The following is a 21,517-nucleotide window of genomic DNA, read 5'->3' as shown; positions in this document are numbered from 1 at the left end:
ACAGACAAAGAGCAATGGGCCAGTCATTAGTTCATGTCTGTAATCTTACCACTATTTGGGAGGCTGAGGCAGGAGGATCACAGAGTTTTCAAGCCTGTGGAAAAAACTGGTAAAAACCCAGGAAGGCACTGCCCCTGCTAAGCATCCATGACCTCTCCCAGACAGCCCTTTTTCTTGCTCTAACTTGCTTCTTTGCTTTCCCTTGCTGTGGGTGGACCTGAACCACTTTCAAAAACATTACAATACCATGTTCTTAAGAAGCCACATAGCAAAAACAGGGTTGCCAGAAGAGCGCTTTGCAAAGTGTGGCGTGTGGTAGCTCAGGTTGTCACGAAGCCAATCCACACATTTATGTTCTGAATGCCAGGAACTTCTGCATGAAGTTCCGGCTTGCTGACTTGATGCTTAGAACAGACATGTGAACAAGGAAGCAGCACATCACGGAGGGCTTCACGTATCCTGAAGAACCCAACCTGACAAGAGCAGCACCACTGTCACACCAGTGCACAGTGACTGCAGGTAACAGCTAAAGTAGTGTGTTGTGCAGATCTCAGGTTTAAGCTACTCGTCTTCACTTATCCCAAAAGCAAATAAAACCAGAGAGAGCTCTCTGAAAAATCCATTTTATTATTCCAGTATAAGAAAGCATTTCCAATTTTATTTCCAATTTGTTTTGAAACAAAGTACCCTGAATTTACAGACTGTGACAACATCTGAGGTGAGGAACACACAGTGTGAGATGGAGACTGAGCTCAGCCTGGCAGTGTCTAAAACAACGCCTAACAGTCGTCTCCACTCAACAGTCTGCTGCTACAAACTGACGCTGGGTTCATCTGGACATCACTGTGGTGGTGACTTCAGCATGGCAGCCATAGGGACAATGAAACATTACTGTACTCGTACTTCGTCAGTCACTCTTGTCTAGTTTGTGCATTGACCCATTCCACAGGCCAATCAAAATACAAATCTATGCAAGAAAATGGGCTTTGAAAACGTAAGCATGCAAGAGAGCAGGCTGTAGTTCAGGTCTGAGGTAATTCTGTGTGTTCAAGCATCATGCACACGCCTCCCGGGAGAGCTCGTACAAGGCATGTGTTCACTGGGCCACTAACTCAAGAGCCAAACCAAGTGCAATAACACTTAAGGTTCCTAGCTAGTAAACAATCATTCGCTTTACGCAAACAGGATTAACTAACATTTAAATTAATTTTTAAAGGAAAATTCCCTTACATTTTTTACATTCTTTGAAATTAAAAATTAGTTCATTAAAACTACTTGAAAGTTTTGCATTTAACTTAGAATAGTGACAGAAGTATAACTAGCTTAAACCCAAAAACTGCAGTGGAAGAAACCATTCCAAGGAAGCCTCGTCTACCGTACGCAAGATAGCACAGGAGCTGAGGAAAGGGGCTGCCCACACTGAGGAGAAGCCAGGCCTAAATCCATGCAGAGGCTGAAGGGAGATTCTCAGAATGTTCTCTGCAACCAGGAATTCCTGAGTGGCATCAAAGTGGCCCATCAAACTGCAATATTCCATACCTGCCAGTGGTCAGCCATTGGGGATCAGAGGCCGTGAGCTGCTCTGCCTGCCCAGGCTGCAGACCAACCTGAAGCTCGCACTTCAATGTTCTTATGCTACAGAGAGGTGCAGGGTGGAAGCCACTCAGGGCCTGATGGAATGGAAAGGTGAACTTCCATTTTCTGTCACCCATCAGCTTCCTATAATTCAAATCTCCCTTGAATAAAACAAGATGTGCCTTTTGCAGTTCAGCGTATAAGTCAGGGGCGACCTGGGGCATCACACAATATGGATGAGGCAGAGTCCAAAATGCATGGTCGTGGTAAACCCACCTCCCCATCCTAGCATAGGCCTCCCAGCAGGCCCCACAGGTGGACATGGACTCCAGATTACTGCTCTTCATGCGCTCAACTATCCAATTAAAGTCACGCACAGTAACGTCAGACACAAACCATGGGATGCTTTTCCCATGGAAATGAATCTCAGTAGCTAACTCCGAGGAAAATAAAAAGTCCGCAAATACTAAATCCGTAATCAGTTCAAAGCCAGAATTATCCAGAACAATGTCGACTCTAACTACGGGCGTTTCTACTGTTTTCTTTAACTTACTGAGCAATGCCCAGAGAGATTCTGTGTCATTTATCAAAATGAATGGTGTTAGGTCTTGCAAACAATGTATTATATCGGCCTTCTGAGAACTGCTTTCTCCGCCTGAGAGAGACAGGTCACACCTGTTCCCCCAGAGGGAAATCTGAAATGAAATGAAAACAAGTCGTTACTCTTTTATATATCCAACAACTCCACTGTACAGAAAGGCACCCCAAATACTCCTATTTCTATAAAAGTCTTAAAATGGCCACTAAACCTATAGTTTATCTAACACAGAATGTATTACATGATACTGTATTTAGTCGAGTAAGACAATGATAGTTTGGTGAATATGTAAAAACTGTAAGTTGCATTAGCACCTACATTACTAATTTAGAGACACAGATGTTACAGGACCATCAGCAGCTCTGAGAGAGAGGATCACAACTTATTTTAGAAGTAGAAATCAAGAGAAGAAGCCAAGCTCCTTTACTCTCCACATCCCCAAACTGTTGCATTTCTTTGTACTAACCATACAAACTTAGGAGGGCATGGCAGCCTCAGACCTAGCTTGTTTGCTTGCTAATGGCCATTGGACACACAGACATCTCAAGACCTAATCCTTAAGGCCAGGCGTGGAGCCGGACCTGTGTTTAAACATTGTCTGTTACAGATCAGCAGCAGTTAAGGTCCCTAAGGCTCAGGTTCTGCAACCCAAACCAGAACAGAGTCCTGCCCACCTGATGACTGACATAACACATGTCACGGCACACCAGTCTTGGCTATGGAAGCATTTGGCACAGCAGCTGGCATGAAGCTCAGGCTTTCAGCACTTGCCTGGAATGCCTGAGTTCAACCCCAGCATCACCACAAAAAAGCATGAACCACACAGTCTCTATAATGCCCGTCAGCTCTAGGGGTTAGAAGGGAAGTCACTGCAGACAACGTGGAAATGGACAACTGTCTTCCAATAACACTTCCTTTTAAAAATTCACCCAAGGGGCTGCAGGGATGGTTCAGCAGCTAAGAGCACTGGCTGTGTAATCATGGGGACCCAAGTTTGATACCAGCACCCACATATCACACCCAGAGTCCCAGACCCCTGACTCCTCCAGCTCTGAGTAATCTAGCACCCTTCCTGGCTTCCAAGCACACACATATACACTCATTTGTGTACACACACACACACATACACACCACACACTGTCGAGAGAAATTCTACTCTCTTTTATATGCACTTTTTCTGAAATAGGTTTTCACTATCCATTCCTGAATGGCCTTGAATTCACAGAGATCTTCCTGCATCTGCCTTCAAATGCTGGGATTAAAGGTGTGCACCACCATACCCAGCTATCACTTTTAAAGTTAGAAAAATGCCTAGGTACTATGGCACGTGGCTACATTCCCAGCTACTTGTGAGAAGGCTCAAACAAAAGGACCACCTGCTGTTCCATGGGGTGTAGGGCCAGCCTGCATAGCATGGAATGCCCTGGCTCAAAACAAACCAAACAAACAAAAAACTAAAATCAGGATGATACATCTTCAACCAGGAGTATCATTAAGATCAACTAATGGATTTTTTTTTTTAAGACATAAGGCATAAATAAAACAAAGTGGGGCTGGTAAGGTGGCTCAGCAGGTAACACAATCTGCCACCAAACCTGAAGACCTGGATTCAGTCCTTGCATCCCATATGGTGGAAGGAGAGACAACCCCTGCAATTTGTTTTCTGACCGCCACATGTACACTATGGCAAGAGTGTGCCCTATAAATCACTGTAAAAATCAAAAGCAGCCGGGCCTTTAATCTCAGAACTCGGGAGGCAGAGGCAGGCGGATTTCTGAGTTTGAGGCCAGCCTGGTTTACAGAGTGAGTTCCAGGACAGCCAGGGCTACACAGAGAAACCCTGTCTCGGAAAACCAGAAGGAAAAAGAAAAAAAGCAAAAGCAAAAGACCCATCCAAGCCACCCTTTCCCCAGCCTGCAGGGACCATGTGCACACGGCAGAGCTGACAGTGTCCAGCTGAAGTGGTGCCTTCTGGTCCCTTCAAACCATCTCAGGTCATCCATATGCCCTCAGTATCACAAGTACTAAGCTGGGCGTGGTGTCTCACACTTGTAATCCTAGCACTTGAGAGGCTGAGGCAGGAGGACTGCTGTTGAGTTTGAGGTTAGCCTGCACTATATGAATTACAGGTCAGTCAAGGTAGGGTAAGACTGTCTCAAAACATAAAAGGGGTACTAGAGCAGCAAAGGTAGCCATTTTGTTTTCTGTTACCCTATGTCTACAAAAGTGTTTAGCATAGTAGGTCCAAAATTATTTACATGTACAGTCACAGACCTATAAGGCTTGAAAACAGATCACTGTTCCCTATGAGCTGAAAGAACTTCAGGCTTCTCTTAGGACAAGAGGACAACTCTGGCCTTATCTACGAGGGAGCAGAAATAGTATGGACAGCAGGAAGATCAAAGACAGGAGACACCGGCCGACCCCTCCCTTTAGAATATGTATGGGACAAAGGACACAGGTTTAAAAGGAACTTCCTGAAAGAGTGAACTGTCAGGAGCAATGAGCTGGCAGGTAAAGTTCTCTTTCTTTTGAAATCTCAGGCTACCATGATGACCGTTCAGTTCAGCAAAAGAAAACACCAAAGGAAAAAAACAGAAGTAGCCAAAAGAGAATCACACATAATACAGTGTTACTGAAGTGTGACTGTCTGCATAACCCAGCCCGTTTGTATACGGTCCTGCCTGCGTGGAGTATTCTTTGTATACCTGCAGGAGTTTAAAGAACTCATCCTGGATCTGCTCTTCCCTGAGGTCTTTGACGGGTTTCAGCTGCAGCAAGTGTGTACACAGAGCAGCGATGGAGTCCTGCGACTCGAAGAAGTTCTCATCTTTGCTTTCCTTAAACACATCGAAGTCATGGATTGGCGGACTGTGGCAGGAGAAAAGCACGGTGAGGCATTTCTGTGAGTCCTTAGCCTTTAAACCAACAACAAGAACCGCTCGGGAAGACAGCACTGCCATCTTAGTAACGGACAGATCCGAGACACAGCACCAACCACTCAGTCACACAAAAACAAATCTCTGGGCCAGGGGCTGGAGAGATGGCTCAGTGGTTAAGGGCTCTGAGTGCTCTTTTGAAGATCATAAGTTCAAATCCTATCAACCACACAGTAGCTCACAACCATCTGTAATGAGATCTGATGCCCTCTTCTGGGGTGTATGGAGACAGCTACAGTATACTTACATAAAATAAATAAATCTTAAAACAAAACAAAACAAAGGAAACAAGAAAACCCCCAATCTCTGGGCCCGGAACGGCTGGTGGTGCACACCTTTAAACCTGCTGCAGCCCAGGCAAGCCTGGTGTGCATTCCAGGCAGCCAAGGCTACACAGTGAGATCCCAGTGTGAGACCCCGACTTAGAGCGTTTCTCTGGAAGGTAAAGCCCCTGGACGGTCCCCAAGCTTGCTTTCCCTGATCTCTAAAAATGCAGCCAGAAAGAAGCTCTTTGTTCTCTATAGCCAGCAAAAAGCCTTTTTGTTTCTGTGCCTTACAGCCAGAGATGCGATAATTGTAGGAATACCCACAAAGACAAAGAGATAGACACTGGGGAGGGCGCTCCCCCCCCCCCCCCCCCCCCTCGCCAGAAAGGAGCTGTAGCCAACTCTCCTCCCAACTCTCCTCCCAGCTCCTCCCAGTTCCTCAGCTAGCTGTTAAAAGCCCCCTACTGTCACCGCTCAGGGTAGAACTCCCCTGCCCTCAGCTATCTGATAATAAAACCTCTTGCAGTTTGCATCAGATGTGGTTTTTCTCTCACTGGGGAGCTGGCCAGCTCATCCCCGGACTTGAGCGGAAGCCCAGCCTCGGGGGTCTTACACTATCTCAAAGAAAGTAACAAGGCAAAACTGAAACTCAAAGTAAAGTCACTTTACTAAAACTAGCTCGGAATTATACAGACTGTGTCCATGGCCATTTCCCACCAGCGAGGAATGGGAACGGGAAAGGAGATTCAAGGTACCTAACTACGTTAGCTAGACATCCTTTCATCCCCTATGTGGAGGCTCCTAATGACAAGAATGGAGAGTAAACCCACAGCATGAATGCCACAGTCATCACCAGAGAGCCCCTGAGGAAAACTGAATACTCTGTAAATAATAGTGGAATAACGAACGGATCACTTGTGCAGAGATTTAGACAGTATCAAACTCTACTCCCAGGTCCCTTCTGACCTACGGAGATGTTTGTGTTCATGAGAAGGTACGTGAAAAACTAACAAGGGATAAGGACTAACATGAAGGCCGTTAAGGACCTGAAACGACATCCTGATCAACTGATACAGGGGGTCCACGTTAGGATGTAAACAGTGGAGGCCCTCATGTAACGACGCTCGCTTGTTCAATCTTGTTTTCAGACAGGTTCTCGGTGTGGTCCACGCTGACCTAGACCTCACCGCAGTCCTCCTGCCTCAACTTTCAGCAAGACTGTTCTTATAAATGACATACCAGGTGCTGCTGCTCCTTCTGACCAGCAGTGAGTTGGGAAGCCACACCTCTACTCCAAGGGTGCTGTCATTGCCAAAGCACTTTGCAGCTCCTCTTTGGGAGCTTCCTTCAGAACCTGTGGCATATTATTAAACACTGTCAGTGACTGGAGCGCTCTTGGCAATGAGTCACTCAGAAATGTCAGTACAACAGACCACAATCAAGCTGTGGAAAAACATTTTGATTAAAAAACTTAGAGTGACTCAAAATTAATGAAACTAATTTTCCTTTTTGAGGACTAGAAATGGGCTTGGAAATAAATTCCAAAGAATTAAAAGGTGTTTTTAGCAATGACAGCGTTATTAAAGTCAATGAGTCCCTCAAGGTAATTTAAAAGGGCAGGAGGCCATTTGGACGCACAAGTTCAAATGTGGGGGATGGCAAACAATTCCCACAGACCCAGTGAGGCCTGCTCTATGTGACCCAAAAACCAAGAATGGTTAGCAGTTAAGTAGAAGAGAAATTCAGTCAGGCATGATGGTCTATGCCTGGAGAAGGCTGAGGCAGGAGGATTTTCTGGAATTTAGAGCCAACCTGGGCTTCATAGTGAATTCTAGGCCAGCAAAGGAAGGAGGAAGAGAGGGAAGGAAGAGGGTGTCTATCACACCATGGTGGCAAAACTGTGTTTCTATGACAAAGACCATTGGCCTAGAAAGCTAAAATACTCTAGCTCTCTACAGAAAAGTCTGCTAACTCATGTTCTTTAACTAATAGTTATTGATTAAAGTCATAGCCCTGGTATGAACATGAATTTTGTTCATGATTAAGGGAGCAAATATCACATAGCTATGTGAAGTTTCTCATTTTAGAACATTCACTACTTCAGAATCTAATGAGGCCGTGTGTGGCCATAGGCCCTGAGCAAACACTACGCATAAAACTATTCCCAACAGAAACACACATACATCATCATCAAAAACATGTTTACAACCGGGCAGAGGAAATGGGGCTCAGTGGTAAGAGCACTGGTTACTCCTCCAGAGGACCCAGGTACAATTCTCAGTACCCACATGGAAGCTCCAACCATCTGTAACTCCAGTTCAAGGGGATTTGATGCCCTTTTCTGACATCTGCAGGCACTAGCCATGCATGGTGCATAGACATACATGCAGACAACACATACATACACACAAATAAAATAATTCTAACCCAAAAAACCCATATTACAATGTTTGTAGCTTCATTCTTTATAAAAATCCCAAACTGGAACAATTATGCTATCAGTACCCCGGAGTACAGGACTGAAGGCTCACAATGTGCAGTCCTCCTCAGCAATGTGGACAACTGAGAATGCTGTGCATCAATATTGATGAGCCCACCAGTCAGTGGAAGAAGCCTCCATGAGGTGGTGGCACTCACCTGCAATCTCAGCACTTAGGGGGCTGAGACAGACAGAACTCTCAGCCTGGGATATGGGAGTTCAAAGACACCAAGACCATGTCTCAGGAAGAAAAGACATTTATAAATGTTTTTTATAAGCGTTGCTTTGGTCTTGGTGTCTGGTCACAGCAGTTAAACCCTAAGACATATATAATCATAAATCAATACATAGCTTAAAAGCAGGAAAAAAAACAAAACAAACAACAACAAACTTGACCCAGGTCAAGTAGTTGTTCCCAAAGATGAATCAAAGTTCTAGGATGTACCTATTCAGCAAAAACTAGACCCAAAAGTTCTATTATTTCCTAAAATGATTTTGTTTTGTGATTAGTATTGGTTTGATTGGTGACTGATTCATTGCTTACTTCCTTCTTTTCTTTCTTTCACCAGGTCTCACGTCAAGGGCAACCTGAAACTTGCTATACAACTCAGGTTGCCCTCTAACATATACTCTTTGATTTTAAATAATCCTATGATTGTGGGGCCAGGGAGCCATGGGACTAGAGGAGCTGGTCAGGAGCAAGAGTGGGGTTGAGATGCGTTCAAACCCAGAAATCTTGTTCTGAGATGGGGGCAGGATAGCTTCCCACCTGTCCCAGGCCTGTATATCCTGGCTCACACAGCCCTGCACCCCTACCCTTGCCCCTCAGAGAGGTCACATAACCTGGCAGCCAGGGTGAGCTTCCTCTCCTCATAAGGCTATGTCCAGCAGTATCTGAAAATCCTCTCCATGCATATGAGGCATCCTCACTGCCCTGGCCCCTGCCAATGATGTACACTCTTCCCGAAGACCCCTACCCACTCCCTAAAGGTTTAAATAGCCTCTGTTCTCCCAATTAAATATGCTGTCTCCCTGAAGCCAGTCTTGGGAGAGTCTTCTCAACCATGCTCACTGGCTGCCTGATGTCTCTATCCCCAGCCATTCCTGCCTTCCTTCCCCAGCTGTGATAGCAACTACAGGGTTGCAGGCTGGCCGTGGAGTCTGACCTGAACTATGGTGTTTAGAAACAAGTACAAAAGGATTGCTCCTACATCAAACTTGGAACCTATAAACTAAAAGAACAGTTACCATCACCACCATAAAATAGATGCACATCAGATTTTTTTTTTTAATATTTATTTATTATATGTAAGTACACTGTAGCTGTCTTCAGACATTCCAGAAGAGGGCGTCAGATCTCATTACAAATGGTTGTGAGCCACCATGTGGTTGCTGGGAATTGAACTTAGGACCTCTAGAAGAACAGTCAGTGCTCTTAACCTCTGAGCCATCTTTCCAGCCCCCACATCAGAATTTCTTAAGAAAAGGTAAACAGAATAAATGATCTATAAAAAGTTTTTGGAGCCCACAGCATCCAGAAGAAGCTCCACTCCCAGGCACTCTAACACGCCCAAGATCATAGCATCCACATGAGGAGGACACATCTGTCCCCACACCACTAGGAGCAACTGGAACCAGCGGGATCCAGGGACACAGGAACCCCGCCCAACCAATGGCTTGGGTTCCTTTCAGTCTATGCCGGTTTACCTTAGGCGCAAACTCCACAGACAGTCCCACAACAGCCAGAGGAAGCTCCACTACCAGGGACTCTAACATGCCCAGAATCACAGAATCACAGGATCACAGGATCTCAAGAGCATGGTCACAACAGGATCTCAGGGTCCCAGAGGCAACTTGACCCCCAGAAACTCTGACATAGTCAGGATCATTGGATCACAGGATCCTGGAGACAGGGGGACTCCAAGGAGTTCTAACACATGCAGGATCACAGGAAGAACAGCGCTCCAGTCAGATATAGTGAGGGCAGTTAGCTCTAGAGATAATCATATGGTTGGAGGCAAGCATAAGAACTTTTTGTTTGTTTGTTTTTTGAGACAGGGTTTCTCTGTGTAGTCCTGACTGTCCTGGAATTCACTCTGTAGCCCAGGCTGGCTTCTTCCTCTGCCTTCCCAAGTGCTGGGATTAGAAGCATGTGCCACCACTGGCCCGCCAAGCATAAGAACATAAGCAACAGAAACCAAGGTTACTTGGCATCATCAGAACCCAATTCTCCCACTATAGCAATTCCCAGATACACCATCACACCGTAAAAGCAAGACTCGGATCTAAAATCACTGCTCATGATGATGATAGAGGACTTTAAGAAGGACATAAATAACTCTCTTAAAGAAATAAAGGAGAGGGCTGGAGAGATGGCTCTTCCGAAGGTCCTGAGTTCAAATCCCAGCAACCACATGGTGGCTTACAACCATCCATAATGAGATCTGACGTCCTCTTCTGGTGCATCTGAAGACAGCTACAGTGGACTTAGATATAATAATAAATAAATCTTTAAAAAAGTAAAAAAAAAAAAAAAGAAAAAAGAAAAAAGAAAGAAAGAAAGGAAGGAAGGAAGGAAGGAAGGAAGAAAGAAATACAGGTGAACAGAGGTAAACAGCTAGAAGCCCTTAAAGAGGAAACACAAAAATCTGTTAAAGAATTATAGGAAAACACAATCAAACAGGCAAAGGAAATGGATAAAACCATTCAAGATCTAAACATGGAAATAGAAACAATAAAGAAATCACAGGGGCTAGTGAGATGGCTCAGCCGTTAAGAGTGCTGACTGCTCTTCCTAAGGTCCTGAGTTCAACTCCCAGCAATCACATGGTGGCTCACAGCCATCCATAACGAAATCTGATGCCCTCTTCTGGAGTGTCTGAAGACAGCTACAGTGTGTTTACATATAATAAATATTTTTTTTTAAAAAAAGAAATCACAAAAGGAGAAAATCCCAGAGTTAGAAAACCTAGGAAAAAGATCAGGAGTATAGACGCAAGTATCACCAACAGAATACAGGAGATAGAACAGAGAATCTCAGATACAAAGATACGGTCAAAGAAAATGCAAAAAGGAAAAAGCTTCTAACTCAAAACATCCAAGAAATCCACGACACAATGAGAAGACCAAACCTAAGGATAATAGGTATAGAAGAGAGCAAAGATTTCCAACTTAAAGGGCCAGTAAATATCTTCAACAAAATTATAGAAGAAAACTTCCCCGGGCTAGAGAGAGGGCTCAGCGAGTAAGAGCACTAACTGCTCTTTAGGAGGACCTAAGTTCAAATCCCAGCAACCACATGGTGGTTCACAACCATCAATACATATGACACCCTCTTCTGGAGTCTAAAGACAGCTACAATGTACTTACATATAGTAAATAAATTCTTTAAAAAAAAAAAGCTCTCTCAGAAAGGAAAGAAATCTCTTAAAAAAAATTAAAAAAAAAAAGAAAGAAAACTTCCCTAACCTAACGAAAGAACATACAAGAAACCTAGAGAACTCCAAATAGACTGGACCAGAAAAGACATTCCTCCCATTGCATAATAATCAAAACACCAAATGCACTAAACAAAAAAAGAATATTAAAAGCAGTAAGGGAAAAATGTCAAGTAACATATAAAGGTAGACCTATCAGAATTACACCAGACTTCTCACCAGAGACTATGAAAGCCAGAAGATCCTGGAAGATGTCATACAGACCCCTAACAGAACACAAATGCTAGCCCAGGCTACTATACCCAGCAAAACTGTCAATTACTATAGACGGAGAAAACGAGGTATTCCATGACAAAACCAAATTTACACAATATCTTTCCAGAAACGAAGCCCTACTAAAGATAATAGATGGAAAACACCAACACAAGGAGGGAAACTACACCCTAGAAAAAGCAAGAAAGTAATCTTTCAATAAACTTCAAAGAAGATAGCCACACAAACATAATTCCACCTGTAACAACAAAAATAACAGGAAGTAACAATCACATTTCCTTAATATCTCTTAACATCAATGGACTCAATTCCCCAATAAAAAGATATAGATTAACAGACTGGGTATGTAAACAGGACCCAGCATTTTGCTGTATACAGGAAATGCACCTCAGTGACAAAGACAGACGCTACCTCAGAGTAAAAGGCTGGAAAACAATTTTCCAAGCAAATAGTCCCAAGAAACAAGCTGGAGTAGCCATTCTAATATGGAATAAAATCGACTTTCAACCCAAAGTTATCAAAAAAAGATAAGGAAGGACACTTCAATTGGTCAAAGGAAAAATCTACCAAGATGAACTCTCAATTCTGAACATCTATGCTCCAAATTCAAGGGCATCCACATTTCATAAAAAAAAAAAACTCAAAGCATCCATCATACCCCATACAATAATAATGGGAGACTTCAATATCCCACTCTCAGCAATGGACCAACAGATTGGGAAAAGATCTTTACCAACCCTATATCAGATAGAGGGCTAATATTCAATATATACAAAGAATTCAAGACTCCAGAGAATCAAATAACCCTATTAAAAATGGGGTACAGAGCTAAACAAAAAATTTTCAACTGAGGAATATCGATCGAATGGTCAAGAAGCACCTAAAGAAATGTTCAACATCCTTAGTCATCAGAGAAATGTGAATCAACACCAGTCAGAGCGGCTAAAATCAAAAACTCAGGCGACAGCAGATGCTGGTGAGGATGTGGAGAAAGAGGGACACTCCTCCATTGTTGGTGGGATTGCAAGCTGGTACAACCACTCTGGAAATCAGTTTAGCGGTTCCTCAAAAACTGGACATAGTACTATCTGAGGACCCAGCTATACCTCTCCTGGGCATATATCCAGAAGATGCTCCAACTTGTAATAAAGACACAAGCTCCACTCTGTTCATAGCAGCCTTATTTGAATATCCAGAAGCTGGGGGGAAAAAAAAAACCCAGATGTCCCTTAACAGAAGAATGGATACAGAAAATGTGGTACATTTACACAATGGAGTACTACTCCGCTATTAAAAACAATGAATTTATGAAATTCCTAGACAAATGGATGGATCTAGAACATATCATCCTGAGTGAGGTAACCCAATCACAAAAGAACACACATGGTATGCACTCACTGATATTAGCCCCAAAGCTCCAAATACTCAAGATACAATTCACAGACCGCATGAAGCTCAAGAAGAAGGAAGACCGAAGTGTGGGTGCTTCAGTCCTTCTTAGAAGGAAAACAAAATACTCACAGGAGCAAATATAGAGATAAAGTGTAGAGCAGAGACTGAAGAAAAGGCCATCTAGAAACTGTCCACCTGGAGATTCATCCCATATACAGTTACCAAACCCAGACACTACTGTGGATGCCAACAAGTGCTTGCTGATAGGAGGCTGATATAGCTGTCTCCTGAGAGGCCCTGCCAGAGCCTGATAAATACAGAGGCAGATGTTCACAGCCAACCATTGGTCTGAGCACAGCATCCCCAATAGAGGAGTTAGAGAAAGGACTGAAGGAGCTGAAGGGGTTTGCAACCCCATAGGAAGAACAACAATATCAACCAACCAGATCCCCCAGAGCTCCCAGGGACTAAATCTCCAGCCAATGAGTACACATGGAGGGACCCATGGCTCCAGCTGCAAATGTAGCAGAGGATGGCCTTGTGGAACATCAATGGGAGGAGAGGCCCTTGGTCCTGTGAAGACTTGAGAGATGCCCCAGTGTAGGGGAATGGAGGGCAAGGAGGTGGGAGTGGGTAGGTGGAAGCAAGGGGAGGGAGGATGGGATGGGGGCTTCTGGGAGGCAGGGAACCATAGAAGTAGATAACATTTGAAATGTAAATAAAGAAAATATCCAATTAAAAAAAAAGTTTTTGTAATATATGACATTTAGTTTTTTTGGATTTTTTGTTTTGTTTTGTTTTTTAACTTAGCCATTAAAAACAAAACACCAGGCTGGAGAAATACAGTGGTTAAGAGCACTTCTTGTTCTCCCAGGACCCAGGCTTTGTTCCCAGCACTCAAGTAAATTAACTTACAACATCTTGTAACTCCAATTCTAGGGGATCCAGAGGCCTCCAGCTTCTGCTGACACCCACGTATGCATGCACACTCTAGTGCGTGCACGCACACACGCGCGCACACACACACACACACACACACCCCTAATGCATATATATAAACATACATGCAGATAGTGCATACACATACACACAAGCAAGTACTGCATACATACACAAACAGTGCATATAAACACAAATAAATCTTTAAAACTAAAAGAAAAGCAGAAGAAAGATGAAGAATATGTGACCAGAGTCCCTTCTCTGATTATCCCTTACAGAATGAACTCTGATATCTGATTCTAATGGTGTACACTGACTGTCAGCTTAAGGAGCTAAGCCCTTGGAGTCAATCCCTGAACAAGCCGGTGAGAAGAGAATATCTAGATCAAGTCAGGACCCATCCTAGTGTGGGCAGCACCATTCCCTGGGCCGCACAAGGAGAGCGAGCTGAGCCCCAGCCCTCCTTACTCTCTGTTCCTGACTGCAGATGTGACCTGACAGGCTGCCTGCCCTCCCATTCATTGCCACATGCCTCCTCTGCCACCATGGAACACACTCTTGTCCCTAGCCACAGCCTCCCTCCTACGCTGCCTTCAGCCAAGTGCTCAGCACAACAAGAAAGGCAACCAAGCACATTCCCTGTTCGCTATAAAAAGATTTGCTTGCTTTGCTCCTTTGTTAACTGTTTTTGTTTTGTTTTGTTTTGTTTCTTTTAGAGAGACAAGTTCTCACTGTGCGGCTTTAGCTGAGCTGGAACTCCCTCTGTGAACCAGGCTGGCCTCAAACTCACAGCGACCCACCTCCCTCTGCCTTCCAAGTGCTGGGATTAGAGGTCTGAACTATTACCATCCAGCATCTACCTTAAGTTTAAAAGAAAAATATAAGGCCCCACTATGTAGTTCTGGCTGGTCTTGAACTCAGAGATCTACCTGCTTCTGCCCTTCAAGTGCTGTGGTTAAAAGTGGCCACCACAGCCGGGCGTGGTGGCGCACGCCTTTAATCCCAGCAGAGGCAGGCGGATTTCTGAGTTCGAGGCCAGCCTGGTCTACAGAGTGAGTTCCAGGACAGCCANGGCTACACAGAGAAACCCTGTCTCGAAAAACCAAAAAAAAAAAAAAAAAAAAAAAAGTGGCCACCACAAACCTCAGCTCCATCTTAAATTTCAAATTAACGCTTTTTATTCAGTAAGCACTATTTGTCTTTACTGTAGAAAACTTTTTGGAAAGCATTTTTAAGGCTGAGAGTGAAGGTTTAAGAACTGATGTCCATAAGCTGTTCTCTGACCTCCACATGCACACACAGAGTCTTTAGGAAGGTATATCATTCAGTCATTTGTGGAAATGTCCAACAGTATTATTTCTATTTGCTGAATTATTCTTTTCTCTAATTACATTTATTTATTTATTGAGGGTGCTCACGTGACGTGGTATGCCTACAGAAGTCAGATCAAAGGACAACTTTGGGGATTCCGTGCTCTCCTTCCACTATGTGGGTCCTTCCATTTTGGCAGCAAGCCCCTAACCTACTGAGCCATCTTGCTGGCCCCCGATAAACTAATCAAAAATAGCTGTCAATTACATAAACACTTGTTATCTACTGGCTGTGCACTTGCCTCTGCATGATGGCTTCATGAATTCTCCGATACATGTAGCACTCTACAAACAACCAGGGCGAGAAGAACCAGCGTGGCTCCCCGTCACCTTCATTTAAAAGGCTCCGCTGATACTCCAGGTATTGATTCCATAGGTGGGTGTCAACACACTTGTCCACCAAGGGGGTGATTGGTTTGTCTGTCTGCAGTTCATTCCGTAATTTAGAAAGAAGAGAGATGGCTTTCTTTTCAGCTTCAATGCCTTCCTGTGAAAGTACAAAAGGAAAAGAAAAAGCTTTGCTGTTTGTGGGTGCGCACACACACACACACACACACACATGCACATTCCTTCAGGGCTTCGTAGCTTTATAGACCTAAACTGAAGAAGGAAAAACATAGTGTTCTAAACCCACACTCTGGCTTTTATATGATCTTACAGACAGCACATAGATCTTAACAACCGTTCTTTCCTGTTTTCTTTTTTCTTTTTGGTTTTTAGAGACAGGGTTTCTCTGTATAGCCCTGGCTGTCCTGGAACTCACTCTGTAGACCATGCTGGCCTGGAACTCAGAAATCCACCTGCCTCTGCCTCCCAAGTGCTGGGATTAAAGGCGTGGCCACCACGCCCGGCTGGCCTTTCTACTTTCAGGGCAGAGGGAAGAAGCACACTAGCATCCCCTCCGCACCTTTCTCACTTGCACATCCTTCAAGTGCCATGCCTAGGAAGAAAGCTGGACTCCTGGGTTCCTCCTGGCACTCTCCAGTCTATAGCCTTGCTCCCAGGTCAGTGACAGACAGATATCCCATCCCTTTGACACATCAGAGAGGAGTCACAGATGGGCAAAGCAAGCTCAGTGGGCAGTCTGCTCCTGTGCAAAATTGCAGGTGAGGCAAGGAGGAAGACTCCACTCAGATGGCAGAAGACAAGGTCTATTTAGCCTGCTCAAGGCTGGGGGAAGGGCACAGTAAAGTTAGTTTGTGGAAGGAAAAGTCCACATTTGAAAGTGAAGTCTAATTGAGTGGCCAGGTGACAAATTAGAGAACGACTTGACAACAGAATCTGCCCAGTTCTCATGAGAAGAAAGAACAAAGGGAAGCTACTTACGGTAGAGACAGACAGGACAGGAGAGGAGAGTACAGTGCAGGAATACAGTCGCGTTCATGGAAAGCAGTGCAGTAGAGTTGAGAAGGAGGGTGGAGCAGCACAGAAGGAGGCAGTGTTGCTGGGAGAGTTTTACAGACAGATTGAAGAGAGAACAAGCTAGACACAGAAAGATTAGAAGACTGCCAGAGTCAGTCTGACGCCAAATCACGGGCAGAGAGGGAGTTTGAGCAAGAACAGCTGAGATGAATCAGCCAGCCAGAGTTCAGAAAGAACTAGAAAGGGTGAGCTTATTTAGCAGCAAGTCCCAGAGGCTGAAAACATTCTAGGCCTAGATTAGACTGGAGGCTAGAAGCTTCCAGGACTAGGCATAGGTTAGCAGCTGGAGACAGTAAGCCTCCCAGAGAAAAATTAGAACAGAAGAATAAAAGTTAATTTTACATATTTGTGTTTAAGTAAAGGAGGCAATTATTTAAGCGAAGCAACTAGATTTGGCTCATTTATACTTAAGAAAATATACACATCCATCCAGATGAAGTTGCAGGTATGTATAAAACACTGGGACATCCAGCAGCCCACATGTCAGTGTCCAAGATGAGCTAGACATCAGCAATGAAAAATAACAGGGAGTGGGGGGTGGGAGGCATGAGCCTCTGACCCTAGCCAGGAAGCCCAGGCAATGGCTCTGAGTTCAAGGCCAGCCCAAATGGAATAGTCTCAAGGGGTGAGACAAAAGCAAAAGATGGTCCTGTATTATACCAGAATTTATTTAAAAAGAAATTGCTAAAGACCTGGGCTTGTTTCCCTCATTCACATGAACCCCATCTGTAACTACAGTTCCTGGGGTCTGATGTCCTCTTCTGACCTCCACCGCCACTGCATGCTGTGTGTGGGACACAGACATACACAGAGATCAAACACCACACACATAAACACACACAATAAATAAATAAATGAAAGAACTCTATACACTCAAACTACCTGTGTGCACCCTTGTTCCATTTCAATCAGGCCAATAAAGTATCAGTACAGCTTAGTGGTAGGGGCGCATGCCTTTAGTTCCAGTACTCAGGAGGCAGAGGCAGGTGGATCTCTGTGAGTTCAAGGCCAGTATGGTCTACAGAGTGAGTTCCAGGACAGCCATAGCTACACAGGGAAACCAAAATGCTAGAAACCAAAATGTCTCAAAAAACCAAAAAATACAAACCAACCACTAATCAGCACTCGAAATGTTTGCTGCAACATGTTCAAGAAATACAAAGAACCTGGCATGCAGCTCAGTGGGTGACGTGCATGTCTACCCCCCAAACCCCTGGGTGGGTTTGGAGGGGAGAGGAAGGGAAAGAGGAGGGGAGGGGAAAATTCAGTTAAGGATCAGGTAGGGGAAGAGACAGAGAAGTCCAGAGGGTCAGAATTTCCTAAATACTGCTTGTGGACGTTGTACATCGTGGTGCGGAGCCTAGTGCGCACCACGATGTACAACGTCCACAAGCAATGTAATCCAAGTGTTCAAGATCTTTAGATACTCAAAACCTTGTCTTAAATGAAGAGGACAGGAAGGGGAGAAGGCACAACCCAGAGATAACTGGTCCCATAGCTTTAAAGGCTTTATCCACATTAACGTAATTACTTAGTTGTTGTTTCCTCACCTGCTGATTAAACAGGCACGGTGAATTTTAAAGTCGTCCTCTACCCCAAGCACAAAGTCTTTCCTGTGTCTAATCACATTGTGTTGTCAAGCAACTGTAATTCCCACTGCCCTTCACCCCGAGGTTGGCACTTCTGCGACTCAAGGTCTCCAATTAGTAATACAGATGCTGTAAGACAGGTAGCTGTGGAACCTCAAAAGCTCTTCAGAGAAGTCAAGGCCATCATTTATGACCATTAAGGTCTAGGGAGACTAAGCTATTAGTACACAGGTCAACCAGAGGCTACCTCAACACTCAGAAAAGCAGGTAAGTATTTGTGCCAGAAACAGTCTTTACATGAGAGCGGAAACCTTCTATAAATACTGTTATTCTTGTGAAGAACTAGCACAAAATTAAAGCTGAAATATAGTTCTTACCTCTCCATGTTTTTCAAAAAATTCACTTTTATGTCGATGCAATGTATCAATAACCTTGGTTAAGATCTGCGGTGTTCTGTCCTTAATCGTAAGATATGCAAAGGACCTAGGATAGAGTCCAATATCATGCATTACTCAGTAGCTTTGACACTAGAAGGCATGCCCAATTTTAGTTTCTTGAACACCTCATTTGGGTCCAAATTCCTTTCCATATGACTATTTTAATACACCAGTTTTATCTGCTTTATAGATATGAGACTGAACTCCTAGACTGCTCACTTGTCTTGTACGAATGAAGCTCCAGAACAGGAGAAAACACAGCGGCACACAGCTGGAACCCCTGCTCAGGAGGACAGCAGGAGGAGGAGCAGGAGTTCAAGGCCATCCTGGGATAGATAGATAAGATTCATCTGGAAGGAAGGGAGGAAGGGAGGAGAGAGGGAGGGAGGGAGAAAGGGAGGGAGGGAGGGCTGGATGAAGGATGGGAGGTAAGAAGGCAGAAGACCCGAGAAAACGTGGAGCTCTACTGTCATGGCCACTGCACAAACTGTAGTACTGGGTTCTGCCCCAGAACTTGACTGAATCATTTTCTTTTCCATCTACTCAATTTCTTTTTCTAAATCAGAAACTACTTCAGCAATGTGGTTAAGTTAAAAAGAGGACAGGTCTTGCAATTCAACAGGCTCTGGTCCTAGGTCAATGGCTTAGAAAGATTAAAGGGAAATCTCAAAGTGGTTTTGATTTGCATTTCCCTGGGTAGGGTATGTGTGGGTGCCTGCTGGGGCCAGAGGCTCTGGATCCCCTAGAGCTAGAGTTACAGGTGGCTGTGAGCCACCAGACCTGGATTATGGGAATGAAACTTGGGTCCAGTGCAAGAGCGGGACTCTCTCTTGAAGACTGAGCCCTCTGTCTGGTTCCTGGAACACTAACCTTTAACGGATAGTAGTGTACAGTGCTTAGCTTATCCGTTTTTTCTGCCTAAATCATCTGTTGAATGGATTACATGTCTACAAACTCAAGTGCCTTGTTCTGACTTTTTTGTTCTGAGCATTTCTTCAGAAGGTTTCCTTGAACGGGAGCTATAAAAAAACTAAAAAACAAACAAACAAACAAAAAAAACCCCACATTTGGACTGTGAGGTTTTGAGCACTTCAAACCTGCTTTTTAACTCCTAGAATTTGTGATAGTGCCAAATCTGAGAGGGAGAGCAAGCAGATCAACACTTGAGTTTTCTATGACACCAGAAACAAAACCTGAGGTGACTGCAAAGCCCTATTGTTCTATTACCCACCCCCCACGAGATCCTCAGGTTAGGAAAAAGCACAGACTCTGTACTCGTGGGCAGGGTAGGTCACACCTAAGCACCTAGGAACTATTCCAGGGGCTGGGGACAGGCCTCAGCAGGGAAAGGGCACCTGCTACCAAGTACAACCTCCTGAGTTCCATCCCTGGAACCCACATGGTAGAAGGACAAAGGGGACTCCCTACACAAGTCGTCCTCTGACGTCCATTCCTGGGTGATGTCACAGGTGAGTGCCACACTCCTCCAACACATAAAAACTAATTAAATCATCTAAAATAAAGTATCTGAAATATGAATTTGGAGCCTAGTGGTGGCTCCCTCTATAATGACATAGAGTATAATGGCAGGAGTATTGGAGGTTCCAGGTCATCCTCCACTACATAATTCAATAGCTCCGTGTCAAAAGAAAACCAACCATCCAACCAAACAAGAAGATTGGCTACTTAGCCAATGCTTATTTCTGCTCTTACTTATAACTTTGCCCTCAGCGTTGTAGCATACTGTAATTCCCCCTTTGTCCACAGGTTTGCCTTCCCAGGGGCACTCAACCAGTTTAACAACATTGCAAGTGGAAAATTCCAGCAGTCAACGATCTGTAAGTTTTAAATAACTTTAATTAAATTTAAAGTAAACTAACGTCCCATTAATTGTTCCATTTTACTATTAGCTGTTTTGGTGAATCGATTGTGCCTAACATAAATTTCATTGAGAAGTGTGTAAAGGGGGAAAACCTCTAAAGATGAAAATTGCAAAAATTACTTCTAATGATGTTTATTTTGGGGGGCAGTGAGATGGCTCAGTGGGTAAAGGCACATGATAAATCTGCCACCCGCCCCCGAGTTCTCGTTGAACTCCTGAGAGGTGAAGAACAAAATCGGCTCCAGAGCTGTCCTCTGACCTCTAACGCGAATAATGGCATGTGCGCGCACACACAAAATTAAGACGTTTTTAAATATTGTAAGAGTTATTAGTTTGACCCATACCATTAATACACACCGCAGTAGGTATGAGTCCTAATTGTTGGCCCCCGCTGCGCCTTTCCTTCTCACTTGTTAGAGACAAGCTTTTTCCTAATGTATCCCACAGTGAGCTCGAACTCACTACGAGCTCAAGCTGGCTTTAACTCGCAGCAATACTCCTGCCCCAGCTTCTCAAGAGCTGGGAATACGGGACAGAAAGGAAGAAGGTACACAGCGGATCTAGCTAGGTCCTGACGCCGGCCAGCACAGGAGCCCGCTCTCTCCCACCGAGGCGGGACTCGAACTCTCAGCTTGAGGATCCAGCGCTCCCGACCGCCCACAGCTTCCTCACCCAAGATGGGTTTTTTTTCTCCCAAGAGCGCAAGAAAAAAAAGCGAGACGCACCCCTCGTCCTTAGCGGAAAGAAACGCTGGGGACTCGGCCATCACACCGGCGCCACAAGCCACTCACTGGCGTCGCCCGGGTTCAACGGCCGCGGTTCCAGAAAGGAAGCGTTGGAGCTTTTTTTTTTTTTTTTTTTTTTTAAGCGCTTTTGAACTCAGAAACTTTATTTGGTGGCCTGGCCAGGGTCAGAACAT

At 44.5% G+C, this 21,517-nt stretch overlaps 2 protein-coding genes across 2 annotated transcripts in view; one reads left to right on the top strand and one right to left on the bottom strand.

Moving 5' to 3' along the window:
- Positions 1–607: 607 nt before the first annotated feature.
- Positions 608–21,441, bottom strand: Armt1 (acidic residue methyltransferase 1). The gene is made up of 5 exons (XM_021173775.2): positions 21,324–21,441; positions 18,657–18,762; positions 15,511–15,755; positions 4,882–5,044; positions 608–2,270 (listed from the first exon to the last, which is right to left on the bottom strand). The coding sequence occupies exons 1-5, from the start codon at positions 21,362–21,364 to the stop codon at positions 1,506–1,508; spliced, it is 1,320 nt and encodes a 439-aa protein (XP_021029434.1). The 5' UTR covers positions 21,365–21,441; the 3' UTR covers positions 608–1,505.
- Positions 20,504–21,517, top strand: part of Rmnd1 (required for meiotic nuclear division 1 homolog) — a 30,658-nt gene continuing 29,644 nt past the window's right edge. The window contains exon 1 of the mRNA XM_029482477.1: positions 20,504–20,554. The gene's annotated coding sequence lies outside the window, so the exon portion shown is untranslated. The remainder of the gene's footprint in view (positions 20,555–21,517) is intronic.

This window comes from Mus caroli, chromosome 10 (genome assembly GCF_900094665.2).
Source record: "Mus caroli chromosome 10, CAROLI_EIJ_v1.1, whole genome shotgun sequence".
NCBI lineage: Eukaryota > Metazoa > Chordata > Mammalia > Rodentia > Muridae > Mus > Mus caroli.
The sequence above is the reverse complement of the archived record's forward strand: the minus strand, read 5'-3'. Positions and strand labels throughout refer to the sequence as shown.

Bases quoted from the DNA above. Each gene is read 5' to 3' on its own strand.
- Armt1 (XM_021173775.2), bottom strand. From the start codon at position 21,364: ATGGCCGAGTCCCCAGCGTTTCTTTCCGCTAAGGACGAGGG. The intron at 18,763-21,323 runs GTGCGTCTCGCT...ACTCTATCCTAG, and splicing joins CTTTCCGCTAAGGACGAGGG to GTCCTTTGCATATCTTACGA. The intron at 15,756-18,656 runs GTAAGAACTATA...GTACTTTCACAG, and splicing joins TTTTTGAAAAACATGGAGAG to GAAGGCATTGAAGCTGAAAA.